At 51.1% G+C, this 27,940-nt stretch overlaps 1 protein-coding gene across 1 annotated transcript in view; it reads left to right on the plus strand.

The window, feature by feature from the left end:
- The first annotated feature begins 8,663 nt into the window (after positions 1-8,663).
- trmt61b (tRNA methyltransferase 61B) overlaps positions 8,664-27,940 on the plus strand; it is a 49,901-nt gene continuing 30,624 nt past the window's right edge. Inside the window, exons 1-2 of the mRNA XM_072500126.1 lie at positions 8,664-9,599; positions 18,634-18,736. Of these exons, the coding sequence (XP_072356227.1) occupies positions 8,829-9,599; positions 18,634-18,736 (874 nt within the window). The 5' untranslated portion in view covers positions 8,664-8,828. The remainder of the gene's footprint in view (positions 9,600-18,633; positions 18,737-27,940) is intronic.

Genomic DNA, 27,940 nt, shown 5'->3' on the forward strand with positions numbered 1-27,940 from the left:
ACAGTCTCACGGCGCCGAGGTCCCAGATTCGATACTGGTTCTGGGTCACTGTCCGTGTGGAGTTTGCACATTCTCCCCATGTTTGCATAGGTTTCGCCCCCACAACCCAAGGATGTGCAAGATCGGTGGATTGGCCACGCTAAATTGCCCCCTTAATTGGAAAAAATAAATTGGGTACTATAAATTTATTTTTAAAAAGGTGTGGTCTCATCAAGGCCCAATACAGCTGCATCAAGACATCCTTGCTCCTGTCCTCAAATCATCTTGCAATGATGGCAAACATAACATTTTTCCTTCCTAACTGATTGTTGCACCTATATGCTTGTTAGTTTGCCTGAACTGATAGCACTTCCACTTCTGATTCAGAAGAAAAAAATACACTTCTTCAATGTAATCTTTTTCCACATCAAGCACTTTACTGCCAGTGAAGTACCTTATTTTTGAAGTGCAGTGGCTGTTGTAATGTAGGAAACACAATAGCCAATTTGAGCACAGTAAGTTCCCACAAACAGCAATGTGATACTGACCAGCTAATCTGTGTTTTGTGATACAAACACACAAATTAGAAGTCAGAGTCAGCTATCCGGCCTCTGAGTCTGTTCCACCATTCAGTAAACTCATCGTTGAATATATTCAATGACCCAGCCCCTACTCCTCTCTGGGGAAGAGAATACCAAAGATGAACCACCCTCGAAAGAAGACATTCTTCCTCATCTCCATTGCAAATGGGAGATCCCTTATTTTGAAGATGCCTCCACTAGTTCTAGATATCTCCTAGGAGAGGAGACATCCACTTTACATCAATCACGTCAAGCCCCCTCAGAATGTTATATGTTTCAATAACATCACCTCTCATTCTTCTAAACTCAAAAGGGCTCAACCTTTCCTCTGAAGACAACTCCTTCATCTCAGGAATCAGCTGAGTGAACCTTCTTTAAACTGCTTCCAATGAAAGTATATCCCTCATTAGGTAAGGAGTCCAAAACTGTTCACAGTACTCTAGGTGCAGTCTCACCAGTTGTAGTAAGACTTCCCTATTTTTATATCCCCTGCAATAAATATCAATTTCCATAACAACAGTGGCACACATAGCCTGCAGCTACACACAGCAGTATTGCTGCCATACTATTTTAACATCTGATATTTATATAGTATTGTTAATAACTATGGGGGCTCCCAGAACGGCGACCCCCGAGGTCAGATTTTGGGGCGCGAGCTGTCTCTGAGCAGCAATGGTGACTGTGGAGGGGAAACTGCCCAGTTCACAGGCTCTGGTGGGACAACCCTGGACCCACTGGGTCAATTCTGCCAAACAGCACAGGTTGGAAAGTGATCCCAAAGTGTCCTTTGACTTCAGGAACACTCTTAGGGCCAAGCTTATGTGGGCCCAGGATGTTTGTGTGCTGACTTTGCCACAACTCTCTGAGATATCGGTGCTCCTCTAATTATACCCTCTTGTGAATTCCCGATTATAATTGTCCCACCATTGGTGGCGGTTCCTTTAGTTTCAAGCTCTGAAATTCCCTCCCTACATCCCTCTACCTCACCTTCCTCCTTTAAGACACTTGTTAAATTCAAACACTTTTACCAAGCTTTCCTAATATCTCCTTCTGTGGCTCAGTGTTGCATTTTGTCTTTTTTTTTAAATTTAGTGTACCCAATTAATTTTTTCCAATTAAGGGCCATTTTAGCGTGACCAATCCACCTAGTCTGCACATCTTTTGGGTTGTGGGGGCGAAACCCACACAGACACGGGGAGAATGTGCAAACACCACACGGACAGTGACCCAGAGCCGGGATCGAACCTAGGACCTCGGCGCCATGAGGCAGCAGTGCTAACCACTGCGCCACCATGCTGCCCTTCATTTTGTCTTATAATGTCCTGTGATGCATCTTGGGCCATTTCATTACATTATGGGCGGTATATAAATGGTTGTTGTAAGTTTAAAATAAAACATAAAAAGCTAACTGAACGTCTGAGGACAGTGAATCTAAATTTGTACAAGCGGTTGCTTAGAGTCGGTATTTAGAAGGAAGGACATAAAAGAACACGGAAATGGGATTAACTGGCTCTCATTGAAGAGCTCGCCACCCCCCAATCAAAACCACCACATTCTCCCAGACACAAAAACACCCATCCACCATAATTACCTGTTGCATACATAGATACATTGAAGATAGGAGCAGGAGGAGGCCTTTTGGCCCTTCAAGTCTGCTCCACCATTCATCACGATCATGGCTGTTCATCAAACTCAATAGCCTAATCCTGCTTTCCCCCCATAGCCTTTGATCCCATTCTCCCCAAGTGCTATATCCAGCCGCCTCTTGAATATATTCGGTGTTTTAGCATCAACTACTTTCTGTGGTAATGAATTCCGCAGGCTCACCACTCTTTGTGTGAAGAAATGTCTCTTCATCGCTGTCCGAAATGGTTTACCCTGAATCCTCAGACTGTGACCCCTGGTTCTGGACACACCCACCATTGGTAACATCTTCCCTGCATCTACACTATCTAGTCCTGTTAGAATTTTATAAGTCTCTATGAGATCCCCCCTCATTCTTCTGAACTCCAGCGAGAACAATCCTAACCTCGTCAATCTCTCCTCATATGACAGTCCCGCCATCCCTGGAATCAGTCTGGTAACCCTTCGCTGCACTCCCTCGAGAGCAAGAACATCCTTCCTCAGAGAAGGAGACCAAAACTGCACACAATACTCCAGGCATCCTGCCACGGAGTCAATTTTAGATTTAACATGCTGTTTCCAATGGATCCCACAAGCTTTTCATTTACAGATCAACAAGCCATCTGGGGCCTTGCCAAAAGCCTTGGTAAAACCTACAGATATTACATCAATCATGCTACCTACATCGACTCTCCTTGTAACTTCCTAAAAAGCCAATGAATTTTAGGATGTTCGTTCAGCAGGGAAATATGTAGAGGACCGTGTTCCCACAATAATGCTCCTGTCCTTTCTCATTGTGAAGTTATTAGTGTGAGGTGTTGTTTTGTAAACTGTCCCTTTTACTTCAAGTTAAAATGGAGCATGTGACCTCCTACTAGTTCTGTACAATCATAAGCTGATGTGACCTGTTTGCCAAGGGGACCCGGGGCCCCAGCCGAATCCGAATGAAACCAAAGTGCCATCTGATGCTCGATCAATAACTCCAGAAGCGAGATTGGAGACAATTGAAGGCTTTATTACACTAGATGTCTCCCCCAACAGCGCAGGTACAGAAGGCAGCTGCTGGGGTGACACGGGCTCTTATACCCCGCCTTGCTGGGCGGAGCCAGCCGGCTTAACCAATGAGAACAGAGTACCTTCTACACCAATGGTCTTCCGGCATTACAGAGTACCGTAATACCTCTAATACTGACTACCACATTCACCCCATTAAAAAAAGAGTCCGGCGGGGATGGTGGCTCCAGTAGGGGTGGTAGCCTCGCATTACAGAGTGGTAGAAGTTAAGGTTATGAAGGTACCTGGTATACCTCCGTACAGTGTTTCGCCTCGTTACATCGCAACTATTTACAAAATGTATTTACATTTCAGAATGAAGCAATTAGTCGATCGGGGGCCCTGGTCGTCCTCTGCGATCGTCGTAGCTTTGGTGATGATGCAGGCGGGGGCTCGGGCGTCTGTGGCTCCGGGAGCATGGCTTTGGCTTCTTCGGCAGCTTCATCACCCCGAGACGGGACCGGTGGGAGAGCTGATCTACCTGGGAACGGGACGGCTGTGGGGTGCGCCGGTGGGAGGGAGGGTGGGACTGGTGGTGGGGGTGTGTGTGGGGATCCAGCGGGCGCCAGGTCCCGTAGGGAGACTGTCGGCTGTCGGGGTACGCCACGTAGGGTTAGCGTGGAGGAGATGGACCCTCTCGACCAATGGGTCTGATTTGTGCGCCCGCACGTGTTTGCGGAGCAGGATGGGTCCAGGAGCTGCCAGCCAGGTCGGGAGCGAGGTCCCAGAGGAGGACTTCCTAGGGAAGACAAGGAGACGTTCGTGAGGTGTTTGGTTGGTTGTGGTACACAGCAGTGGAGTGGAGGGCATCCGGGAGACTGGGAGGTTCCTGGACCGTAGGGCCAGTAGGACGGTCTTCCAGACCGTTCCGTTCTCCCTCTCTACCTATCCGTTTCCCCGGGGGTTGTAACTGGTCGTCCTGCTCGAGGCAATGCCCTTGCTGAGCAGGAATCGACGCAGTTCGTCACTCATAAAAGGAGGACCCCCTATAGCTGTGTATGTAAGCGGGGAACCCGAACAGTGCAAAGATGCTGTGGAGGGCTTTTATGACGGTGGCTGCGGTCATGTCGGGGCAGGGGATGGCGAATGGGAACCGGGAGTACTCGTCAATCACGTTCAGGAAGTACGTGTTGCGGTCGGTGGAGGGAAGGGGGCCTTTGAAGTCCATACTGAGGCGTTCAAAGGGCCAGGAAGCCTTCATCAGGTGCGCTTTCTCTGGCCTGTAGAAGTGCACTTGCACTCCGTGCAGATTTGGCAGTTCCTGGTGGCTGTCCTGACCTCCTTGATGGAGTAGGGCAGGTTGCGGGTCTTGATGAAATGGAAGAATTGAGTGACCCCCGGGTGGCAGAGGTACTCGTGAAGGGCTCGGAGGCGGTCCACTTGTGCGTTGGCACAGGTGCCGTGGGATAGGGCATCAGGAGGCTCGTTTAGCTTCCCGGGACGATACAAGATCTCATACTTGTAGGTGGAGAGTTCGATCCTCCACCGTAACATCTTGTCGTTTTTTATCTTGCCCCGCTGTGCATTATCGAACATGAAAGCAACCGACCGTTGGTCAGTGAGGAGAGTGAATCTCCTGCCGGCCAGGTAATGCCTCCAATGCTGCACAGCTTCTACTATGGCCTGGGCCTCCTCTTCAACTGAGGAATGGCGGATTTCTGAAGCGTGGAGGGTGCGTGAGAAGAAGGCCACAGGTCTGTCCGCTTGGTTGAGGGTGGCCGCCAGAGCTACATCGGACGTGTCGCTCCCGTCCTGGAAGGGGAGGGACTCGTCGATGGCATGCATCGTGGCCTTTGCAATGTCTGCTTTGATGCGGCTGAAGGCCTGGCGGGCCTCTGCCGATGGGAGAAACCGTGGATTGGATCAGCGGGCGGGCCTTGTCCGCATAGTTGAGGACCCACTGGGCATAAGAGAAAAACCCTCGGCAGCGTTTCAGGGCCTTGGAGCAGTGAGGGAGGGGGAACTCCATAAGGGGGCGCATGCGTTCAGGGTCGGGGCCTATAACTCCATTATGCACTACGTAGCCGAGGATGGCTAGGCGGTCGGTGCTGAACACGCATTTATCCTGGTTATAAGTGAGGTTAAGGGTTTTTGTGGTATGGAGGAATTTTCGGAGGTTGGTGTCGTGGTCCTGCTCGTTGTGGCCGCGGATGGTGATGCTATCGAGGTACGGGAATGTGGCCCGCAAACCGTACCGGTCAACCATTCGGTCCATCTCCCGTTGGAAGACTGAGACTCCATTAGTGACACCGAAGGGACCCTTAGGAAGTGGTAGAGCCACCCATCTACTTCGAAAGCAGTGTATTTGCAGTCGCTAGGGCGGATGGGAGCTGGTGGTAGGCGGACATTAGATCCACCGTGGAAAAGACCTTGTATTGCGCGATCCTGTTGACCAGGTCGGATATGCGGGGGAGAGGGTACGCGTCAAGCTGCGTATATCTGTTGATGGTCTGGCTATAGTCTATGACCATCCTATGCTTCTTCCCGGTCTTTACAACTACTACTTGAGCTCTCCAGGGGCTGTTGCTAGCCTCAATGACACCTTCCCTCAGTAATCGCTGGACCTCCGACCTAATAAAGGTCAGGTCCTGGGCACTGTACCGTCTGCTCCTGGTGGCGACGGGTTTGCAATCCGGGGTGAGGTTCGCAAACAGGGAAGGCGGATCAACCTTGAAGGTCGCGAGGCCGCAGACAGTGAGAGGGGGTATAGGGCTGCCGAATTTGAAAGTTAGGCTTTGGAGGTTGCACTGAAAATCGAACCCTAGGAGTGTTGGAGCGCAGAGGTGGGGAAGGACGTAGAGCCGGTAGTTTTTAAACTCCCTTCCCTGGACCGTGAGGTTCGCTACGCAAAACCCCTTGATTTCTACTGAATGAGACCTGGAGGCCAAGGAGATTTTTTGGTTAACGGGGTGAATGAGGAGAGAACAGCGCCTTACCGTGTCGGGGTGTATGAAGCTCTCCGTGCTCCCAGAGTCGATCAGACAGGACGTTCCCTGCCTATTGATGAGCACCATCGTCGTTGCAGTCGAGAGTTTGGGGCCAAGACTGGTCCAGGGTCACCGAGGCTAGTCGTGGCAGCAGTTGGAAGTTCTCTTCGGGCGGTGTGTGGTCATCCGAATTGGGGTCCTGAGAGTCCAGCCAAGAGGGCGGTGCCCACTGGTCGCTCATGGCTGGGGGTGTACAAGATGGTGGCGCCGATCCATCGCACGTGGTGTCCGAGAGACAAGATGGCGGCGCCCGGAGGCCACACGTGGCCCTGGAGGAGGAAGATGGCGGTGCCCGCTGACCGCACGGGGCCCGTGGAGAGGGTTGTGGTGGCGGTCCGTGTTTATCTCCTGAGACTGCAGCGACCGCCCGGGCCTGGCTTACCGCCACAAAGTGGCCCTTTTTGCTGCATCCTTTGCAGAAGGATCAGCGGGCCGGACAGCGCTGTCGGGGGTGCTTAGCCTGCCCGCAAAAATAGCAGTGGGGCCCCCCGGGGTTGCCAGGCCGTCTCGCAGCACAAGCTTGTGGGGGGATGGGAAATGCTCGGGGTGGTTCCACGCTGCCCAGGGGCTGCCGCGCGGTCGTGGACGTAAGCGCGGGCATTTCGGGAGGCCACATCCAGGGAGCTGCAAGGACCTGTGTCTCCTTGAGGCCTAGTGTCACTTTCTTCAGCAATCGCTGGCAGATTTGGGAGGACAGCATACCTGCAACGAAAGCGTCCCGGATCAAAAGTTGTGTGGTCGCTCGCCAAAACTTGCGGGCAGCTGCAGTTTCTCCCCAACACCAGGAGCGCACGGTAGAACTCCTCCAGCGATTCCCCAGGGATTTGTCGCCTCGTCGCTAGTAAATGTCGGGGGTAGACCTGGTTTACAGGGCGAATATAATATCCTTTCATCAGATCCATTGCGGCCTCGAAGTCGTCCGCATCCTCGATGAGGGTGTAGATCTGTGGGCTCACCCTCGAGTGCAGAATTTGTAGTTTCTGGTCTTCTGTGGGTGTGTTTTCGGCCGTCCCGAGATATCCATTGAAGCACGCCAGCCAGTGCTTGAAGGTTGCGGGGGCTGAGTTGCAGAAACTCCGGCTTGATTCGGAGCTCCATTCTTTAAAATCTAGTGTAATTAATGATGCTCGATCAATAACTCCAGAAGTGAGATTGGAGACAATTGAAGGCTTTATTACACTAGATGTTTCCCCCAGCAGCACAGGTACTGAAGGCAGCTGCTGGGGCGACACAGGTTCTTATACCCCACCTTGCTGGGTGGAGCCAGCAGACAGGCTTAACCAATGAGAACAGAGTACCTTCTACACCAATGGTCTTCCGGCATTGTAATACCTCTAATACTGACTACCACACCATCTTTAATCCCTGGCAGACATTTAAGGATATGGAAGATTTGTGGAATTTCCATTATTTTCAAGAAAGAAAGCATTATTGGAATAGTGCAAGACAACTTGATCTGGCAAATAATGAACAAAAGAACTTATTGACTAAGAAGAACAATGTTCACAGCACTAATGTACAAGTCCACTTCTAATGACGCCTTGGCTCCAACTGCCACCCTCCAGCCCCGGGTTTGAGCGTTCCCGCTCCAACAGCTCTGGCCTGTGAAAAGTCAGCCATCAAAGGGGCTATGCCACTACCATTATAAAGACCTTCTACGTCCTCGGGGCCTGCAGCCCCAGCAGTAGTTGTGGATGCTACTGGTACTTTAAAGAGCCCCACAAAGATCGAGGATGTACACCAGGGGTAAGCCCGGGCTGTTTTGGTGGGGCGAGAATCGGGCTTCCTCAGGAGGGGAACAAGGAGAGGGGAGCAGGGGTGAGGGAAGATTTTGTAGGCCAGATGGGAAAGCACAATATTCGGGCGGAGGCTGTCCCGATGTGCACAGGGTACCACCACAAAGGACTTAACCCCTTCTTTCCCACCTTTTCACCAAAGTTGTTCCAAAAATGACCGATTCACGCTCTTCTGCCTTGCATGGCCCAGAGTATTATGGCAGTGGAGCCAGATTGAGGGCCTCAAGTGGGCCAATAATTGACTACTCACAGGTCTCAATAGGCCCCTGACCCTTCCAAATTATGGGGATGGGTCACCCACAGGACGTACTTAACAAATGTACTCCCTTCCCCATGCCCAAGTGGGAGGCTGTGAAATTTAGTCCTAATTTGGACTAGTGCCCGCACATGCTGATCTACAGAGATGGGAGTACTTTCAACTGAGATAAGCTGACATTAAGAATTTCGAAGCACATTAAATAAAAAAGAGGTCACTTAAAGAATGGGGACGGAGGGGCAGATTGCGGGGGAGGGGGGATAATGACAGCAGAGATACTGTGTGCCTAGCCAGACTGAACTTTCCACGTGTCTCCCTCTGGCTGCAAGAGGATGGAGCCGGTCGCTTTTCTATGATGCCCGGGTGGTTGAGGAGGAGTTTTGCAAGTGTCTGCTTCCTGTTTGCAAAAAAAAGAAAAAGCTGAAAGAGGTGGTGGGAGTGAAGGACTTTTTTGTTGTTGAGATGCAGACACTGTAGCAGCGACTCTGGGCTACAATGTGACAGAAAGTAGCCGGGTTTCGCCACGGGGAGAAGCTGGCTCGAAGGGGCAGAGATGCTGCGCTGTGTGCGGGCAACGTGCAGGACCGACAAGCGCTTCCAGCTGCAGCCCCGGGTCCCGGCTCCACGCTGTCACCCTCCCCCGTGGCCCGGTGCCGGGCTAACCTGCAGCAGGCGCCTGCTGTCGCTGGGCTCCAGCCCAGGGGGTGGAGACGATGGGGAGAGGGGAGAAGGATCCGAGCAAGGAGCTGGCCAGAGCCGCCCAGGGTGGTCTTGGCCCGGCAGAGCCCCCCGGCCCCCCAGGGGACGCCCCCTGTCTCCGCTGGAGCGGGTCAGCCGCCTGATCCCCCAGCAGATGTTATCCCAGGAGGTGATGGAGCTGCGGGGGCAGCAGCAGCTGGACCAGGGACCAGGTGGCAGCAGGGGCCCCAGAGGTTATGATGTGGCACCAGTGCCAACTGCCCCTGCAGGCTTGCCCACCGCTTCCGGGAGTGGCTGGCACCTGGCCCGGGAGGAGGCCCATTGCCAAGGGGAGACCACCTCCCAACTGCACCCCCCCACCAACGAAGTGCCCTTCAAGGCTGGGGATGTGGCACTGGTGGAGTTCCGCAGGAGGCACCGCTTGGAATTACAAAAGATGTTTAGTTTAGTGACTGGGGGGAAGTTGCACAGCAATTGGGGCTCACTTAGCCACCAGGAGATCCTGGGAAACCTCCCTGGCCAGGTATTCAGGACTTCCACTGGCTTTGAGTTTCTCATGAGGAGACCGTCCTTGGAGGAGTTTGTGCTGCTGATGAAGAGAGGACCAACCATTTCTTATCCGAAAGTATGAAGTGCTTTTTTTTTTCAATTTAAAAAAGAAACTTGGGTCATTCACCTGTGAAAATTTAAATTTCAAAGATAAAAACAAATTGTTTACTTTAATGTAAATGCTCATTTTTAACTTTCAAAATTTTGAAAATGAACAGAATAAACTCCCCGCCACCCACAAACAAAAGTTATCATTTGTGCCATGCCCTGTCCTTTAAGAAAGTGTCAGGTATACTGAAGAACGAGGATTATGGTGGCACAGTGGTTAGCACTGCTGCCTCGTAGTGCCATGGACGCAGGTTCGATTCCAGCCTCGGGTGACTGTCTGTGAGGAGTTTGCACATTCTCCCCATGTCTGCGTGGGTTTTCTCCGGATGCTCCGGTTTCCTCCCACAGTCCAACGATGTGCAGGTTCAGTGGGTTGGTCACGCTAAATTGTCCCTTAGTGTCCAGGGATGTATAGGTTAGGTGGGGTTATGGGGTTAGGGTGGGGGAGTGAGCCTGGGTAGGGTGCTCTTTCAGATGGTCGTTGCAGAGTCGATGGGCTGAATGGCCTCCTTCTGCACTATAGGGGTTCTATGAGTGTGAAAGTCTTCAGGAAAATAGGGGATGCAAATAAGGTAGATAGAGACGGACTATTCCCACAGGTCAGTGAGTCCAGGATTCAGGGGCAGTATCTAAAAAATTATGTAGACCTTTCAGATATAATTTCTTTGTGTGTGCCGCAATCACCAAGCCAGGCAGTAGCTTTCCTAGGGCCCTCTGAGCCCTCTGCTGAATGTTGTCACGAGGCATTCTTCAATGATGTGAGTCATTGATTGGGGTGAACCCCATCTGCAGTCCGGCTTCCCCGCGAGCCCTCACTGGTGTCAATTTGCTGCACAAAGGCCTTGAACAGAACGGGAACGGTTTGAGGAGAGCCCAATGTTGGTGTGGCAGGTTGAAGCCGGGTGGATGGGCTGTGGGATCCGAGATGAGAAAGGGGTGTTTAATGGTGGCCTGTTGGTTCTATTCCTGCTGCCATAGGGCCTCTGCTGGTTATTCCTTGGCATGGTGGTCTTAGCCATACAGACTGGTGTGATGGGGGGCTAGCAGCAGGTGGATTGGTCAGGTCATTGTCTAGAGGCAAACTTGGGTTGATGTAAACCATCACCGGCAGCTTTCTTGCTGCAATATCCTTCCTTATGTGAGGGGCTGGGATGTTGCCCAGTACTGGGAGCCAGGGCAGTGGAGTTGATTGAAGTTTTATTTTCCCAATTACAGGGCAATTTAGCGTGGGGTCCATCTTTGGGTTGTGGGGGGTGAGACCCACGCAGAAAAGGGGAGATTGTGCAAACTCCACACGGATAGTGACCAGGGGCCGGGATCAAACCCGGGTCCTCGGCACTGTAATGCAGTGCCGCACAGTTGATTGTGGGTATCTGAGGTGATAGCATTATTGTGTTGAGCTGGATATCTACAAGACCGGTGTGTGATGAGTTGTACCACACTGGTGCACCGTACTCTGCAGTCAAGTAGACGATGACAAGAACTGAGGTATGATTTAGGAACTGCTCCTTCACAACAAAGGTGCTAGAAGTTTAGAACTTTTTTCTGTGAGCAACAATTAATGCGAGATGAATTGTCAAATTTAAAACAGATTGATAGATTAAATGAAAATCGCTTATTGTCACAAGTCGGCTTCAAATAAAGTTACTGTGAAAAGCCCCTAGTCGCCACATTCCGGCGCTTGTTCGGGGAGGCTGGTATGGGAATTGAACCGTGCTGCTGGCCTGCCTTGGTCTGCTTTAAAAGCCAGCTCTTTAGCCCTGTGCTGAACCATTATTGTTCACTTAAAAATATGAACGGTTAAAGGCAGGTATATGGTGCAATGTCACAGATCAGGCATGATTTCACTGAATAGTTGAACAGGCTCGAGGGGCTAATTGGGCCTCCTGGACTTACCTATGACAGCTAAACCGCTGACTTTGTCCATGATCTGCCTGTAGAATATGTGTGTGATAGGGAGTAACAAATAAGATCGAGCTGTACGAGGTTTCACTTTAGGCACTTTCATATTGCCATGAGGCCCTTGAAGGGGAACAGTGCTGAAATGGTGACTCATGACCAAGTCTATCAGTATCCTCCTCACATACATACTTCCACGTTTTGTGCTATCTGCAGATTTTCAAATTGTGCCCAAGTCTAGGTCATTCCTGTAGGCCAGGGAAAGCAAGGGACCTAACACCAACCCCTGGGGAACCTTGTCTGCCCTCTCAAAAGATTGTAAGACGTAGGAGCTAGAAGTAGGCCATTCAGCCCATCAAGTCTGTTTCCACCATTCCATGAGATCATGACTGATCTGAAATTCCACCTTATCACCATAACCCTTGATTCCTTTACTGATTAAAACTCTGTCTATCTCAGCCTCGAATATACAACAACCCAGCTGCTACAGCTCTCTACGGTAAAGAACTCCACAGATTCACTACCCCCTGAGAGAAGAAAATCTCCCTCATCCATGTTTTAAATGGGTGATCCCTCACTCTGAGATTGTGCCCTCTGATCCTAGACTCTTCCACAAGGGGAACAACCTCTCAGCATCTACCCTGCCAAGGCCCCTGAGAATCCTATATGTTTCAATTAGGTCACCTCGCATTCTTCTAAACTCCAATGAGACAGGCCCAACCTACTCAACCTCTCCTCATGAGGAAATCCCTCCATACGTCAAATGGGCAGATACGTGGCAGAAGAAATTTCACCCTGAAAAGTGAGAGGTGATACACTTTGGAAGGACTCATGTGACAAGGAAGTATTCAATAAATGGTCTGACACTGGGAAGTTCTGAGGAACAAAGAGACTTTGGAATGTTAGTCCGTAGATCTCTGAAGGCAGAAGGGCAGGTTAACAAGGTGGTGAAAAAGGCTTCTGGGACACTTGCCTATATCAATTGGGGCATAGATTACAAAAGCAGGGACGCATGTTGGAATTGTATCGAACTTTGGTGAGACCACAGCTGGAGTACTGTGTCTAATTCTGGTTGTCACGTTATAGGAAGGATGTGATTGCACTGGAGGGGGTGCAGAGGCCATTCACCAGGATATTGCCTGGGATGGAACAGTTGCCTGGGTGGAACAGTTATGAAGAGAGATTAGATAGGCTTGGGTTGTTTTCGCTGCAGCAGAGAAGACTGAGGGATGACCAGGTCGAGGCGTACAACATTATGAGGGGCATGGGCAGGTGGACAGTGGCCAGCTGATTCCCTTAGTTGAAGGGTCGGTTATGAAGGGGCACCAGATCAAGGTGAGGGGCAGGAGGGTTAAGAGAGATTTGAGGAAAAGCTTTTTTACCCAGAGGGTAGTGACGGTCTGGAATGCACTGCCTGGGAGGGTGGTAGAGGCGGGATGCCTCGCATCTTTTAAAAAGAATACTTAAAACCGCTCAAGGCGGCACAATATGAGAATTGTGGGCTTGCCCGAAGGGACAGAGGACCCAAGGCCAACGCAATACTTCGCTAAGAAGTTGGCGAGGGTGAGATCCCCTCCCTGTACGAGCTAGACCGAGCTCATCGGTCATTAAGGCCGAAGCCCAAAGTGAATGAGCCGCCAAGGGCAGTAATTATCTGCTTCCATAAGTTTTGCATGAAGGAGAAAGTATTAAGCTGGGCGAAGCAGGAGCGTGAGGTGCTGTGGGATGGTACTGCGGTTCGGATCTACCAGGACTTGACGGTGGAGTTGGCAAAAAGACGAGCGGCGTTTGGGCGAGTGAAGGCGGCTTTGTACAAGAAAGGGGTGCGATTTGATGTGGTGTACCCGGCGAAGTTGAGAGTAACATATAAAGCCAAAGACTTTTATTTTGAGACATTGGAGGCGGCTGAGGCGTTCATGAGGGCAGAAGGCTTGGGACAGATGTGAAGAGCGGAACTGGAAGAGAGACTGTGGACTGTGTTTGAGCAGCTGGAAAATGTATAAATGTTACAACTTTCTTTTTACTGATTTGTATTGCAATTTACTTCTCTTTGCATTGTTACAGAGTTCATGTTAATGGCGTTCTGTGTTGCGACGGTTAAATGTTATGTTAGTGAATTGTAGGGGTTAGATTGTTGGGTTTGTTTTGGTGTTTCTTTCTCTGGGACTGGGCGGAAGGGGGCGAGAGGTATTGGCAGGGGGAACCACCCGTGCTAGCTAACTAAAGTCAGTTAGTGAACGGGGGTGAGGTGAGAAGAGGGCTGCGGACGTTGGAGTCTGGATAGCAGGCTTCAATGGGCCTACGAGGCGAGCAAGAGGGGGGGAAGGGATGGATGTTGGGGGATGTTTTTGTAGGGGGGGTTCTTGGGAGGGGGGGGGAAGGGGTTCGATGTTAACAATGGACAGGGGCGGGTCAGGCTTATGGGGCAGGGCCCGGTGGTATGGTGATGGTGGCTAAGAAAGGTGGGGGGGGGGCGAGAGACCCTCAGTAAGGATAGTCACGTGGAACGTGAGAGGGCTAGGAGGTCCAGTCAAGAGGTCAAGGGTGCTTGCCATCTTAAAAGTTTGAAAGCCGATGTAGCAATGCTGCAGGAGACTCACTTGAGGGTGAAAGACCAGGTGAGACTTAAAAAGGGCTAGGTTAGCCAAGTGTTTCACTCCGGATTTGATGGAAGGGCTCGAGGGGTAGCGCTGCTGGTCAGCAAAAGGGTACGCTTCCAGATGGAGAAGGTGGTGGCAGATCAGGGGTGGGTCCCGACTTTGACACGCATGAGCTGATTGTGTGGGTAGGGGCTGGAACTTGGTGCAGGAGCCAAGGTTGGACAGATCACAGCCGCACTCGCTGGTCCCATCAGGGGGGGGCGAAGGCGCTGGCTGGGCTAATGGTGGAAATGGGAAGGGTGGACCCTTGGAGGTTCCTGCACCCAAGGGAACGGGAGTACTCGTTTCTTATCAGCGGTCCATAAGGTATACTCGCGGATTGACTTTTTTGTGGTGGGAAAGGCTTTGCTGGCTGGAGTCAAGGGGTCGGAATACTCTGCAATTGTAGTGTCAGATCACGCTCCACATTGGGTGGATATGGTGCTGGAGAAGGGGGTAGCGCAGAGACCGGGGTGGAAACTGGATGTGGGGCTTTTGGGGAACCAAGTGTTCTGTGAGAAAATTGAAAAGGTAATTAAGGAATATGTAGGTTTCAATTGTATGGGTTTCGAAGGAAGTCGTCTGGGAGGCTCTAAAGGCGGTGGTGAGGGGTGAGGTAATTTTGTTTAAAGCCAGGGTGAACAAAGAGGAGAGGTTGGAGCAGCAGAGGGTAATAGATGAGATGTTGGAGGTAGATAGGAGGTATGCAGAAGATAGGGACCCAGTGAAGCTGGAAAAGAGAAAGGAACTACAGGCGAGCTTCGACCGACTGTCCACCAGGAAGGCGGTGCGCCAACTGAGACGAGCAAGGGGTGCAGTTTATGAACATGGAGATAAGGTATGTTAGCAGGTCAGCTCCGGAGGGAGGCAGCGGCAAGGGAAATTCTTCAGGTGAAGGATAGGTCAGGGAAGTTGGTGGTGGCCCCAGTGCTGATTAACAAGGTTTTTGAGGAGTTTTATGAGAGGTTGTACAAGTCAGAGCCACTCGGAGGAGACCGTGAGATGCAGAAATTTCTAGATGGGTTGGAGTACCCGAGGCTAGGGGAGGGGGACAGGGCTACATTAGAAGGAGCAATAGTGGAGCAGGAGATAAAGGATGCGATTGGGAGGATGCAGTCTGGGAAGGTGGCAGGGCCGGATGGGTTTCCGGTGGAATATTATAAAAAATTCAAGGATAGGTTGGCACCCCTGATGGTGGGGATGTTTGAAAAGGCAATAGGGAAGGGGGTGTTGCCGCAAACCTTGGGGCAGGCATCGATTTCCCTGTTGCTAAAAAAAGATAAGGATCCGACGGAGTGTGGGTCGTATAGGCCCATATCACTTCTGAATGTGGACGTAAAAGTGTTAGCGAAGGTACTGGCGGGTAGGCTGGAGGAGTGCCTTCCGAAGGTGATAGGGGAGGATCAGACGGGGTTCGTGAAAGGGAGGCAGCTGTTTTCGAACATTAGGAGGGTTTTGAACGTTGTTATGGCACCGGCGGAAAGAAAGGAAACAGAGGTAGTTGTGGCATTGGATGCCGAGAAGGCGTTTGTTCGGGTAGAATAGGGGTACCTGATGGCAGTACTGGAGCGGTTTTGGATTGGACCAAGATTTGTGAACTGGGTAAAGCTATTATATAAGGAACCGAAGGCGAGTGTCCGCACAAATAATATCAGTTCGAGATATTTCTCTCTCCACTGTGGGACTAGACAGAGATGTCCTATGTCCCCCCTGCTGTTTGCACTTGCGATTGAGCCATTGGCCATCGCATTGAGAAGTTCGGGAGCATGGAAAGGAATAGTGCGGGGGGGGGGATAGAGCATAGGGTGTCCTTATATGCTGACGACTTGCTGCTGTATGTGTCGGAACCGAGTGCGTCGATAGGAGGAATATTGGAGCTACTGCGGGTATTTGGGTCTTTCTCAGGGTACAAACTGAACCTGGACAAGAGTGAGTATTTTGTGGTGTCTCGACCGAGAGTGGGGGCAGGGGTGGGGGGGCTGCCATTCCGTAGGTCAGGGACTCACTTTATGTATCTGGGGGTGCAGCCGATCTGGCAAGGTGGGGTGGCCTTCCTCTGTCATTGGCGGATCGGGTACAGGCGGTTAAAATGAATGTGTTGCCGCGATTTCTGTTTATTTTTCAATGCCTACCGATTTTCCTGCCAAAGTCTTTTTTCACGGAGATTGAGGGAAGGATTACCTCGTTCATATGGGGAGGGAAGATGGCCAGAGTGAGAAAGGTGCTGCTACAGAGGGGAAGGCAGGCAGGGGGTTTGGGTCTCCCGAACCTGTTGTACTACTACTGGGCGGCGAATGTGGAGAAGGTGCGGAGCTGGGTCAGAGGGGTTGATTCTCAGTGGGTCAGAATGGAAGAGAGTTTGTGCAGGGGAGTCGGGGCTGAAAGCACTAGCAACAGAGCCGCTCCCGTTAGCTCCGGGGAAATACTCGGGGAGTCCGGTAATAATAGCTGCATTGAAAATCTGGAGGCAGTTTCACCAACACTTCGGGTTGGGGGCAGGGTCAAGGGAAATGCCGATTCGGGGAACCACAGATTTGAGCCAGGGAGGTGGGATGGAAGTTTTCGGAAATGGGAAGAGAGGGGGATTAAGACGCTAAAAGATTTGTTTCTTCGGGGTCGGTTTGCAGGATTGAGGGAGCTGGAAGCGAAGTATGGGCTAGAGCAGGGAGAAGTGTTTAGGTACATGCAGGTCAGGGATTTTGCCAGGAAGGAGATACAGAGCTTCCAAGAGGAACCGGCCTCCACATTGTTGGAGGAGCTGCTGACGACAAGGGGACTGGAGAAGGGGGGCAGTGTCAGCGGTGTACGGAGCTATTCTGGAAGAGGATAAGGCACCACTGGAAGGGATCAAAGCCAAGTGGGAGGAAGAGCTGGGAGAGGTTATAGAGGAGGGGGTCTGGTGTGAGGTGCTCCGGAGAGTGAATGCCTCCACCTCATTTGCGAGGTTGGGGCTGATACAGCTGAAGGTGGTATATAGAGCGCACCTCACGAGGTCGAGGATGAGCCGATTCTTTGAAGGAGTAGAGGATGTGTGTGAGCGTTGTGTGTGGGGGGGGGCCCGCGAATCATGTTCATATGTTTTGGTCCTGTCCAAAGCTAGGGGAGTACTGGAAGGAGGTGTTTAGGGTAATTTCCAAGGTGGTGCGTGTGAAACTGGACCCGGGTCCCCAGGAGGCCATATTCGGGGTGTCGGACCAGCCAGGGTTGGAAACTTTGCCTCGTTGATCGCCCGAAGGTGGATACTGCTGGAATGGAGAGCAGCCTCTCCACCCAGTGCCCTGGCGTGGCGGGGGGGACCTGTTGGAATACTTGACCCTTGAGAAGGTTAAGTTCGAATTGAGGGGAAGCTCGGAGGGGTTCTACAAGTCATGGGCACTATTTATTATGCACTTTCAAGAACTGGATAACATCGAACATTAGTTGGGGGGGTGGCTGGGTGGGAGGGCTGGGGGGGAGAGGGGCTGTGTAGATTAAGGGTGACTATGGGTAATCCCTGATTCCTTTTTGTCATTTGTTTATGTAAACATGCGGGCTGATGTTTGGGAGTTGGTAGGAGGATGGGATCGTTGTTACTGTTATGGGAATTGACATATCTGTTGCTGATTATTGTTTATTGTTGATGGGTGTAAATGTGGGAGAAAATGTGAAAAAGGAGAATAAAAATATTAAAAAAAAACAAAACCTGGATGAGCACTTGGCACGTCTTAGCATTCGAGGCTATGGCTATGGGGCAAGTGCTGGCAAATGGGATTAGGTAGACAGGTCAGGTTCTTTCATGCATCGGTGCAGACGTGATGGGCCGAAGGGCCTCTTCTGCAGTGTGTTATTCTGTGAAAGTGAATTTGTGGCCTGGGGGGGTGGGGGGACAGACGAACTTCAGCTCCGCAGCAGAATATTGTGGATGATTCTTTCTGGGATGTGGGCGTTGCTGGCAAGGTCAGCATTTATTACCCATCCCTATATTCCCCTTCAACTGAGGGGCTTGCTTGGCCACTTCAGAGGGCAGCCAAGAGTCAACCGCGTTGCAATGGGTCCGGAGTCCCATGTAGGCCCGACCAGGTAAGGACGGCAGATTTCCTTCCCTGGAGGACATTAGTGAATCAAATGGGTCTTTACAAGAATCAATGAAAGTTTCATGGTCACCATCACTGAGATGAGCTTTAAATTCCAGATTTTATGAATTGAATTCCAATTCCACAAGCTGCCCTGGTGGGATTTGAACCCACATCCCCCAGATCATTAGCCTGGACTGTTACCAGTGGCTTTGCAATACACCACTGTCTTCCTCGAATGATATAGGGTAATAATCGTCCGAAACATTCCATTATCTCCTGTCTGGTATCTGCATTCCATCTCCCAATTCAGTTTGAAATACTTAGTTTCTTAAGTCATTCTCCATTTTCCCACCGCCACCCCGCTCCCCTCCCCTCCCTCCCCTCCCCTCCCCTCTTCTGCTTCTTCTAGGACATCAGTGCCATGTTGATGATGATGGATGTTAGTAATGGGGACTGCGTTTTGGAGTCTGGTTCAGGATCTGGAGCAATGACACTGTTGCTGTCCCGAACAGGTAATGTCTGTATCCGCTTCCTGATAGAAACTGAATACCCTGCACAACTCTGCGCTGCCAAAAACTATTTCTTAGAATGCTTGAATTAATTATTCAATGCATTGTTGGCACTGAATTTATTTGCTGTATTTACTATGGTGAAAATCACACTTAAACCAGTCTGTTTAATATTGTTACAAAAGCAAAATACTGCAGATACTGGAAATCTAAAATAATTAGCTGAAAATGTTAACTTTGTTTCTCCCTCCATAGGTGCTACTCAACTGCTGAATATTTCCAGCATTTTGTTTTTATTGCTCAATATTATGGTTTAAATTCATCAATCAGTTTGCTCTCCACCAGCAATCACGATCAGCGGCACGGTAGTACAGTGGTTAGCACAGTTGCTTCACAGCTCCAGGGTCCCAGGTTCAATTCCCGCTTGAGTCACTGTCTGTGCGGAGTCTGCACGTTCTCCCTGTGTCTGCGTGGGTTTCCTCCGGGTGCTCCGGTTTCCTCACACACGTCCCGAAAGATGTGCTGTGACATTCTGAATTCTCCCTCTGTGTACCCGAACAGGCGCCGGAATGTGGCGACTAGGGGCTTTTCACAATAACTTCATTGCAGTGTTAATGTAAGCCTACTTGTGGCAATAAAGATTATTATAATATTGATATGTACCCACCATTCCCTTTGCTGTAATATCTTGTAACTCAATTGTTCTCCTCCGACACCCCCCGCTGATGCCTCCCTTCCCTCTAAAGAAGTCGAGAAATGGCTTCCACCTCACGGTGAATCCCTCTTCCACTCCACCAGGACGAACTTAACTTATTCCAGGTGCAAAGATTCTGCCAGGTCACTCACCCAAACCATTGCCTTTAGCGGCTTTGAGTCCAGCCAACTCAACAAAATCCATCTCCGGGCTATCAGGGAGGCAAAGGACAAGACATCAGCCTCTCTCCCCACCTGAACTCTGGACTTTCCGACACTCCGAATATTGTGCCCTCCGGACTCAAAGCCATCCCTACCCAGAAAACCCCTTCCAAAACCCCCTTTCCCTCGGACACGCCCAAAACATATGCACATGGTTCGGCGGCCCACCCGCGTACACCTAACATCCGCCCCCGAAAAGAGCCCGCTCATCCTTGGGTCTGTCATGTGGGCTCTCTTCACCACCTTAAACTGGATGAGGCTTAACCTTGCAGACGACGAGGAAGCACTCACCCTCCGAAGGGCTTCCCATAAGTTCATAAGACATAGGAGCAGAATTAGGCCATTTGGCCCATCGAGTCTGCACTCTATCATGGCTGATGTGTCCCTCCACACCTCGGCCCCCAACTTCGCCCCCAGCTCTTCCTCCCACTTGTACCCGACCTCCACCACAGGAGCGCCCTCCCTATCCACCAGCTCTCCACGTATATCCGCCACTCTCCCCTCCCCAATGTCATCCTCGGACAACAACTTGTCTTGCAGCAACCACAGGTGGCAGCTCCAGAAAGGATGGCACTCTTGCAGGTACCTGAACCTGTTTCCCTTGGGCAACTGATACATCTCAAGCTACTGCAGGCCAGAAAACCTTTCTTCCACAAACAAGTCCCTGAAGTACTCTATCTCCAACTGCGCCGCCCCTGGATCCTCGCATACAGCACCGTGCCGCAAACCTATGGTTGTCACATATTAGTGCCCACAGCGACATGCCTTCCAGTCCGAAGAGCTGCCTATACTTGTACAAACCCTCAACGCTGATACCAGGCTCACGAGTATCGGACCAGTGAGAACGGCAGGGCCACCAACAACAGGGCCCGCAAACTGGTCCCCCTACACCATGCCGCCTCCACCTGACCCCTTCTCAACTGCCCATTTCTTAACCATTGCCATGTTTGCTGACCAGTAGTAATTCAACAGGCTCGGCAAAGCCAGCCGCCCCCACCCCCCCCCCGCCTACCTTGCCATCCCTCTCCAGAAACAACCTCCTCACCCGCAGGGCCTTCCCCACCCACACAAACCTTGAAACCTCCCATTCGCCTTTCTAAAAAAAGACTTAGGAACAAAGATGGGGAGGTTCTGAAATCCGAACAGAAACTTGGGCAGCCCCATCATTTTCACCGTCTGTACATGCCCTGCCAAAGACGAGGGCAACACATCCCACCTATTGAAGTCCGCCTTTATACCCTCCACCAATCGCGCCAAATTCATCTTATGCAGATGGGCCCAGCTCCACGCCACCTGTATCCCAAGATAGCGGAAACTCACCCCCGCCATCCGGAATGGCAACTCCCCCAGTCTCCTCTCTTGCCCCCTGGCATTTATTGGGAACAGCTCACTTTCCCCCATATTCGATTTATATCCTGAAGAATGGTTGAACTCCCCCAAGGTCCCCATTTAAAAACGGCATCCCGATCTCTCGCAAGCGAGTGAGCTCCTCAGTGCAGAAAACGTGGCTGAGTGCGGCCTCGGGCACACATTCCCCACTGAGGCCCCATATCTAACCCGATGGGCATTAGAGAGCGGAGTGTTTCTCGGCGCTGCGAGCAACAGGAAACACGTGACTAAATGCGCTTACTAGAGGACTCATTTGGAGAGATCGGACCTTTAGTCACTTTGGAGAGTTTCTCACCAGTTTAGCCCACACTTAGAATTTTTTTCATCACTGGGGACTCCGAGATCAGGCCATCATTTTGAAAGGGTGCCCCAATTTTTAAGTGACCTTGTGGGTCCCCCAGACCCCACCAATGGACAATGTCACCCCCCCCCCACACACACACATATGGGCATTACCTTCCCCCCCCATCCTGCCCTCCCCCCCCCCCCCCCCTCAAGTTAGGACACCCCACTATGGGGACCCTGGGGACTCCCCTCTTTAGGCCCCCTCTCCAGGATCCCACTCATCACCCCCCCAATCTCCCAGAGCCTCCTACTTACTTGCCCTGTACTCCTTTCATGGGCATGGCCCCCATCAGGCCCTGACCCCTGGCAGTGCCCCAATGGCACATGGGTACCCTTGCACTGCCACCCTGCCACTGCTCCTGCTGGCTTGGTAGTGCCACCTGGGCACCTTGGCAGTGCCAAGATGCCAGCTAGCGTTGCTAACTTTTGGTTGGCTCTTAATTTGGCTCTGTTTAATCACGTTTGCTCAAGAGTTGCCAGGAATCTTTCGACACCGCCACAAGGTTCAGAACCGAATACTGATCAATGACTCGATACACCAGTTAGTAAGTTCAAAAGCAATGCTCATTTATTTACACACTGTCAAATCTACTCATGCATAAACTCTACAAGCTAAACTATCACTATTACTAAAGCCTATACTTAGCTTCGGGTGCCCACTCAGTCAGAGGAACAATGGCCGTTGCTCGGTTCTGAGGCTGCTGGGTTGAGCTGTTTACAGGGTTGCAACTAGGAGCGTCTATCTCGTAGCGTGCGTTGACTTGGGACTTACTTGGTCTGATGCAGCTGCTAGGCTGGTCTCTCTCTTCGGTGAGAGCCAAAGCCAAAGGAGGAAGATTCTCCCTTGGGGGATACCTTTTATACTGAAAAGGGCTTTGTGCTCTTTTGGGCGGGCCTTGAACTTGGCCTCAACTAATTGGGTCTTTCCCAATCATCCGTATCGATTTTCCTCCAATAGAGGGTGGTTCCCTGATCGCTGGGCGTGTCCTGGTGACTGTCAGTCTGCTTTGTCTTAGCTTCTTCTGGCGCCGGGGAGTCTGTCCTAACATTGTGTATCTAAATGTTTCTCTTCTGTCCCCGGAGATGGCTCATTAGTATGTAGATTGTTTGGTAGTTTCTGTCCTGTCTCAGAGTTTAAGGTTCTAATCAACAGACAGAGCTTGCACCTGCTTGTTTCTTAGCATTGTCCAATTTTCCCTGCAGTCTTTGCAAGTGTCCATTTTGTAATCGGGACGTGGCCATCCCAGATGGCTACACTAGGCAGTGTCAACATGTCCACATTCCAAGAGAAGGGCCAGGGAGAAGGTCGCCCTGCCTATCTATGACCACCCAGGACCTGGTGTGGACCAGTACTGAACGGCGCCCAGCTGGGGACTCCCCGGGGAGGCTATTCGATGCCGGGAGGCCGATAGATCCAAGTGAGTAGGCCTTAGTAGGTTTAAGGTTTCCTAATATACCATTCAAGCACAATGTGGCCGGTAGATCTCGCCCTCTGTTTCATTTCCATTAGATCACAGCTTATATATTGGCCAGGGCAACAGAAGGCCTCTCTTTCTCACCTTTGGCGCTCCCTCAGTACAACATTGCAGCTCCAGCCTCGATCGAGTTTCTGAAGTGAGACTTGGGCGCGTTTCTCCGAGCCCTGCGCCGGGCCGGAGAATCACCGCAACCGTGCCACGACGCTGGCGTGCGATTCTCCCAGGTGCGGAGAATCGGCGCCATTTGTACTGGCGCGTTTGGCGCAGCGCTGTTCGCGGGCCACTAGAATCGGCGGGGCCGATTCTCCGGTCCGGATGGGCCGAGTGGCCGTGCGGAAAAGCAGAGTCCCGCTGGCGCCGTTCACCCCTGGTCGCTGCCGGCAGGAACTCTGTGCGCAGGGTCGGGGGGCGGCCTGTGGGGCGGGGGAAAGCGCACCTTCACCGGGGGGGGGGGGGGCTCCGATGGGGTCTGACCCGCGATCGGGACCCACCGATCGGCGGGCCGGCCTCTTCCCCCCCCCCCCGGCCTACTTTGTTGCGCGGCCAGCCCCTGAACCCGCACGCCATGTTGTGTAGGGGCTGGCGCGATGAAGAAGTCCCCTGTGCATGTTGGCGCGGCCCAACTGCGCATGCGCGGGTTGGCACGGCGCCCATTTGGTGCCGGGAAGGGAGGCTGGAGCGGCGTGAACTGCTCCAGCCCCTGTGGGGGGCAGAATCGGTCATCCTCGTGCCCGTTCCGCGCCATCGTGAAAGCGATGGCGTTCACACGGCGCAGACACGTAGTCCCGCGATCGGAGAATCGCCCCCATAATCTCCCGAACCTTTGAATGGTATGGATGTAAGGGAAGTGACACACTGATGCAATGGTGATGGCACAATATTGGAGCACAGTAGAGGGCGATGTTCTGCCTTTACCTGACCTGCGAATCGTTGACACTGACATTGGCCACCCAATATTCTAAATTTTCTCGGACATGAACATCACTCGTCTAAGTTAAAAAATGTTTATATTCAAAAAATGAAGATACTCCAGTGTTAAACTGAGTGAATAACTTCTGACCAATGTTCAACTTGAAAAATCTTTTGTAAATTTGGATTATCTAAGAAACTTGTAAATAACCAATCTTGCCCTCGCAAAATAATGAGTTAATAACATTTCTATCTCCATTCTGCAAAACATCTGTTAACTACATAACAAGAGAGTACCATGCATCAAACTAATTCATTGTGTGGTTTTAAAATTCTCATCCTTGATTTTCCGATTCCCCCACTGCCCCTCCTATCTCTGTAGTCTATCCCTGTAGCACCACAATCCTCCCAAGGGGCAGCATGGTGGCATAGTGGTTAGCACTGCCGTCTAACCGCTCCAGGGACCCGGGTTTGATTCCAACCTTGGGTCACTGTCTGTGTGGAGTTTACACTTTCTCCCCGTGTGTGCGTGGGTTTCCTCCGGGTGCTGCGGTTTCCCCCCACAGTCCAAAGATGTGCAGGTTAGGTGGATTGGCCATGCTAAAGTGCCCCTTCGTGTCCAAGGGTTCGGTGTGATTGCGGGAATACAACGGGAGATTGTATTCTCCCTTGTGTTACCCTTGTGAGGTCCAATGAGATTTTGCGTGACGCTGCAATCAAATCCTGCCTACAATGGACAGGACCCAGACTTTAGAAACTCACTTATCTCTGCCAACGCCAGACAAGCTCTCGGGATCTACTGGCCTTGCAAAGGAGACCCCAGCCGGGCACCATTCAACACTAGTTCCCACAAACAGGGACCAGGTGGAATGGCACTCGGGGTTGGGGGGGTGGTCTCCCAGGCAATCGGAGACCCATTGAGTGGCACCCTGGTACTGTTGATGCCACCCAGGTACCATGAGCCTGGCAGTATTACTGGACATGGGCACTGCCAGGGTGACAGGCTGGCAGTGCCAAGCTGGCATTTTGCCCTTGCCGGTGACCGGGCCCAGGGGTGCTCTGCCCATGTGAGGTGAGGTGGGGGGGACTTGAGGCCCCCCCTTACAGGTGAGTTGCGGCTGGCGGGGCGAGGGGGCGCGAAAGATCGGTGCGCCATTCCGATTTCTTCCTGCACTGAAGAGCTCCGTGCAGGAACTGGCACTAAGTGCGGCCTTGCCGGGGCCTGAAAGCACAACAGAGAGCCCGTCCCCTCTAATCTAGGGGCTGGTTTAGCACACTGGGCTAAATCGCTGGCTTTTAAAGCAGACCAAGTCAGGCCAGCAGCACGGTTCAATTCCCGTACCAGCCTCCCCGAACAGGCGCTGGAATGTGGTGACTAGGGGCTTTTAACAGTAACTTCATTTGAAGCCTACTTGTGACAAGAGATTTTCATTTCATTAATCCCGCTCAGAACAGACTGTTTTTTTTTGGTTAGGTTGGTTGGATCCCGCCCTATATCTGTGGGTTCATCTTGAGTATCCCCAGTTTTAATTTCTCCTTCCTTTGCAGGCCGTGCCTAAAGTTGCCTAGACCCTAAGTTCTGAAATACCTTTCCTCACCTCTCTGCTTCTCTACCTCACTTTCCTCCTATAAGACATTCCTTAAAAGCTACCTCTTTGACCAAGCTTTTGGTCATCTACCCTAATGTTTCTAGGTGTGGCTTAGTGTCATATCTTCTTCCTATGAAGTACTTTGCGGCACTCTATTATTTTATAGGTGATACCAAGTTAGGTGGGAGGGTGAGTTCTGACGAGGATGCAGGGATCCTACAGCAAGATCTGGACAGGTTGGGCGAGTGGGAAAATCAATGGCAGATGCAGTATAATTTGGATAAGTGCGAGGTTATTCACCTTGGAAGCAAAAACAGGAAGGCAGATTACTACCTGAATGGTTGTAAATTGGGAGAGGGGAGTGTGCAGCGGGACCTGGGTGTCCTTGTGCACCATTCGCTGAAGGTAAGCATGCAGGTGCAGCAGGCGGTAAAGAAGGCTAATGGTATGTTGGCCTTCATTGCGAGAGGTTTCGAGTATAGAAGCAGGGATGTGTTGCTGCAATTATACAGGGCCTTGGTGAGGCCACACTTGGGAGTATTGTGTGCAGTTTTGGTCTCCTTCTCTGAGGAAGGATGTTCTTGCTCTCGAAGGAGTGCAGAGAAGGTTTACCAGACTGATTCCAGGGATGGTGGGACTGTCATATGAGGAGAGATTGACTAGGCCAACAAGAGGCGAGGCCACGTTGGATTTGGTTTTGGGTAATGAACCAGGCCAGGTGTTGGATTTGGAGGTAGGAGAGCACTTTGGGGACAGTGACCACAATTCGGTGACGTTTACGTTAATGATGGAAAGGGATAAGTATACACCGCAGGGCAAGAGTTATAGCTGGGGGAAGGGCAATTATGATGCCATTAGACGTGACTTGGGGGGGATAAGGTGGAGAAGTAGGCTGCAAGTGTTGGGCACACTGGATAAGTGGGGCTTGTTCAAGGATCAGCTACTGCGTGTTTTTGATAAGTATGTACCGGTCAGACAGGGAGGAAGGCGTCGAGCGAGGGAACCGTGGTTTACCAAGGAAGTGGAATCTCTTGTTAAGAGGAAGAAGGAGGCCTATGTGAAGATGAAGTGTGAAGTTTCGGTTGGGGCGATGGATAGTTACAAGGTAGCGAGGAAGGATCTAAAGAGAGAGCTAAGACGAGCAAGGAGGGGACATGAGAAGTATTTGGCAGGAAGGATCAAGGGAACCCCAAAGCTTTCTATAGGTATGTCAGGAATAAGCGAATGACTAGGGAAAGAGTAGGACCAGTCAAGGACAGGGATGGGAAATTGTGTGTGGAGTCTGAAGAGATAGGCGAGATACTAAATGAATATTTTTCGTCAGTATTCACTCAGGAAAAAGATAATGTTGTGGAGGAGAATGCTGAGCCCCAGGCTAATAGAATAGATGGCATTGAGGTACGTAGGGAAGAGGTGTTGGCAATTCCGGACAGGCTGAAAATAGATAAGTCCCCGGGACCTGATGGGATTTATCCTAGGATTCTCTGGGAGGCCAGGGAAGAGATTGCTGGACCTTTGGCTTAGATTTTTATGTCATCATTGGCTACAGGATTAGTGCCAGAGGACTGGTGGACAGCAAATGTGGTCCCTTTGTTCAAAAAGGGGAGCAGAGACAACCCCGGCAACTATAGACCGGTGAGCCTCACGTCTGTAGTGGGTAAAGTCTTGGAGGGGATTATAAGAGACAAGATTTATAATCATCTAGATAGGAATAATATGATCAGGGATAGTCAGCATGGCTTTGTGAAGGGTAGGTCATGCCTCACAAACCTCATTGAGTTCTTTGAGAAGGTGACTGAACAGGTAGACGAGGGTAGAGCAGTTGATGTGGTGTATATAGATTTCAGCAAAGCGTTTGATAAGGTTCCCCACGGCAGGCTATTGCAAAAAATACGGAGGCTGGGGATTGAGGGTGATTTAGAGATGTGGATCAGAAATTGGCTAGCTGAAAGAAGACAGAGGGTGGTGGTTGATGGGAAATGTTCAGAATGGAGTACAGTCACAAGTGGAGTACCACAAGGATCTGTTCTGGGGCCGTTGCTGTTTGTCATTTTTATCAATGACCTAGAGGAAGGCACAGAAGGGTGGGTGAGTAAATTTGCAGACGATACTAAAGTCGGTGGTGTTGTCGATAGTGTGGAAGGATGTAGCAGGTTACAGAGGAATATAGATAAGCTGCAGAGCTGGGCTGAGAGGTGGCAAATGGAGTTTAATGTAGAGAAGTGTGAGGTGATTCACTTTGGAAGGAATAACAGGAATGCGGAATATTTGGCTAATGGTAAAGTTCTTGAAAGTGTGGATGAGCAGAGGGATCTAGGTGTCCATGTACATAGATCCCTGAAAGTTGCCACCCAGGTTGATAGGGTTGTGAAGAAGGCCTATGGAGTGTTGGCCTTTATTGGTAGAGGGATTGAGTTCCGGAGTCGGGAGGTCATGTTGCAGCTGTACAGAACTCTGGTACGGCCGCATTTGGAGTATTGCGTACAGTTCTGGTCACCGCATTATAGGAAGGACGTGGAGGCTTTGGAGTGGGTGCAGAGGAGATTTACCAGGATGTTGCCTGGTATGGAGGGAAAATCTTA

This window comes from Scyliorhinus torazame, chromosome 4 (genome assembly GCF_047496885.1).
Source record: "Scyliorhinus torazame isolate Kashiwa2021f chromosome 4, sScyTor2.1, whole genome shotgun sequence".
NCBI classification, from domain to species: Eukaryota; Metazoa; Chordata; class Chondrichthyes; order Carcharhiniformes; family Scyliorhinidae; genus Scyliorhinus; species Scyliorhinus torazame.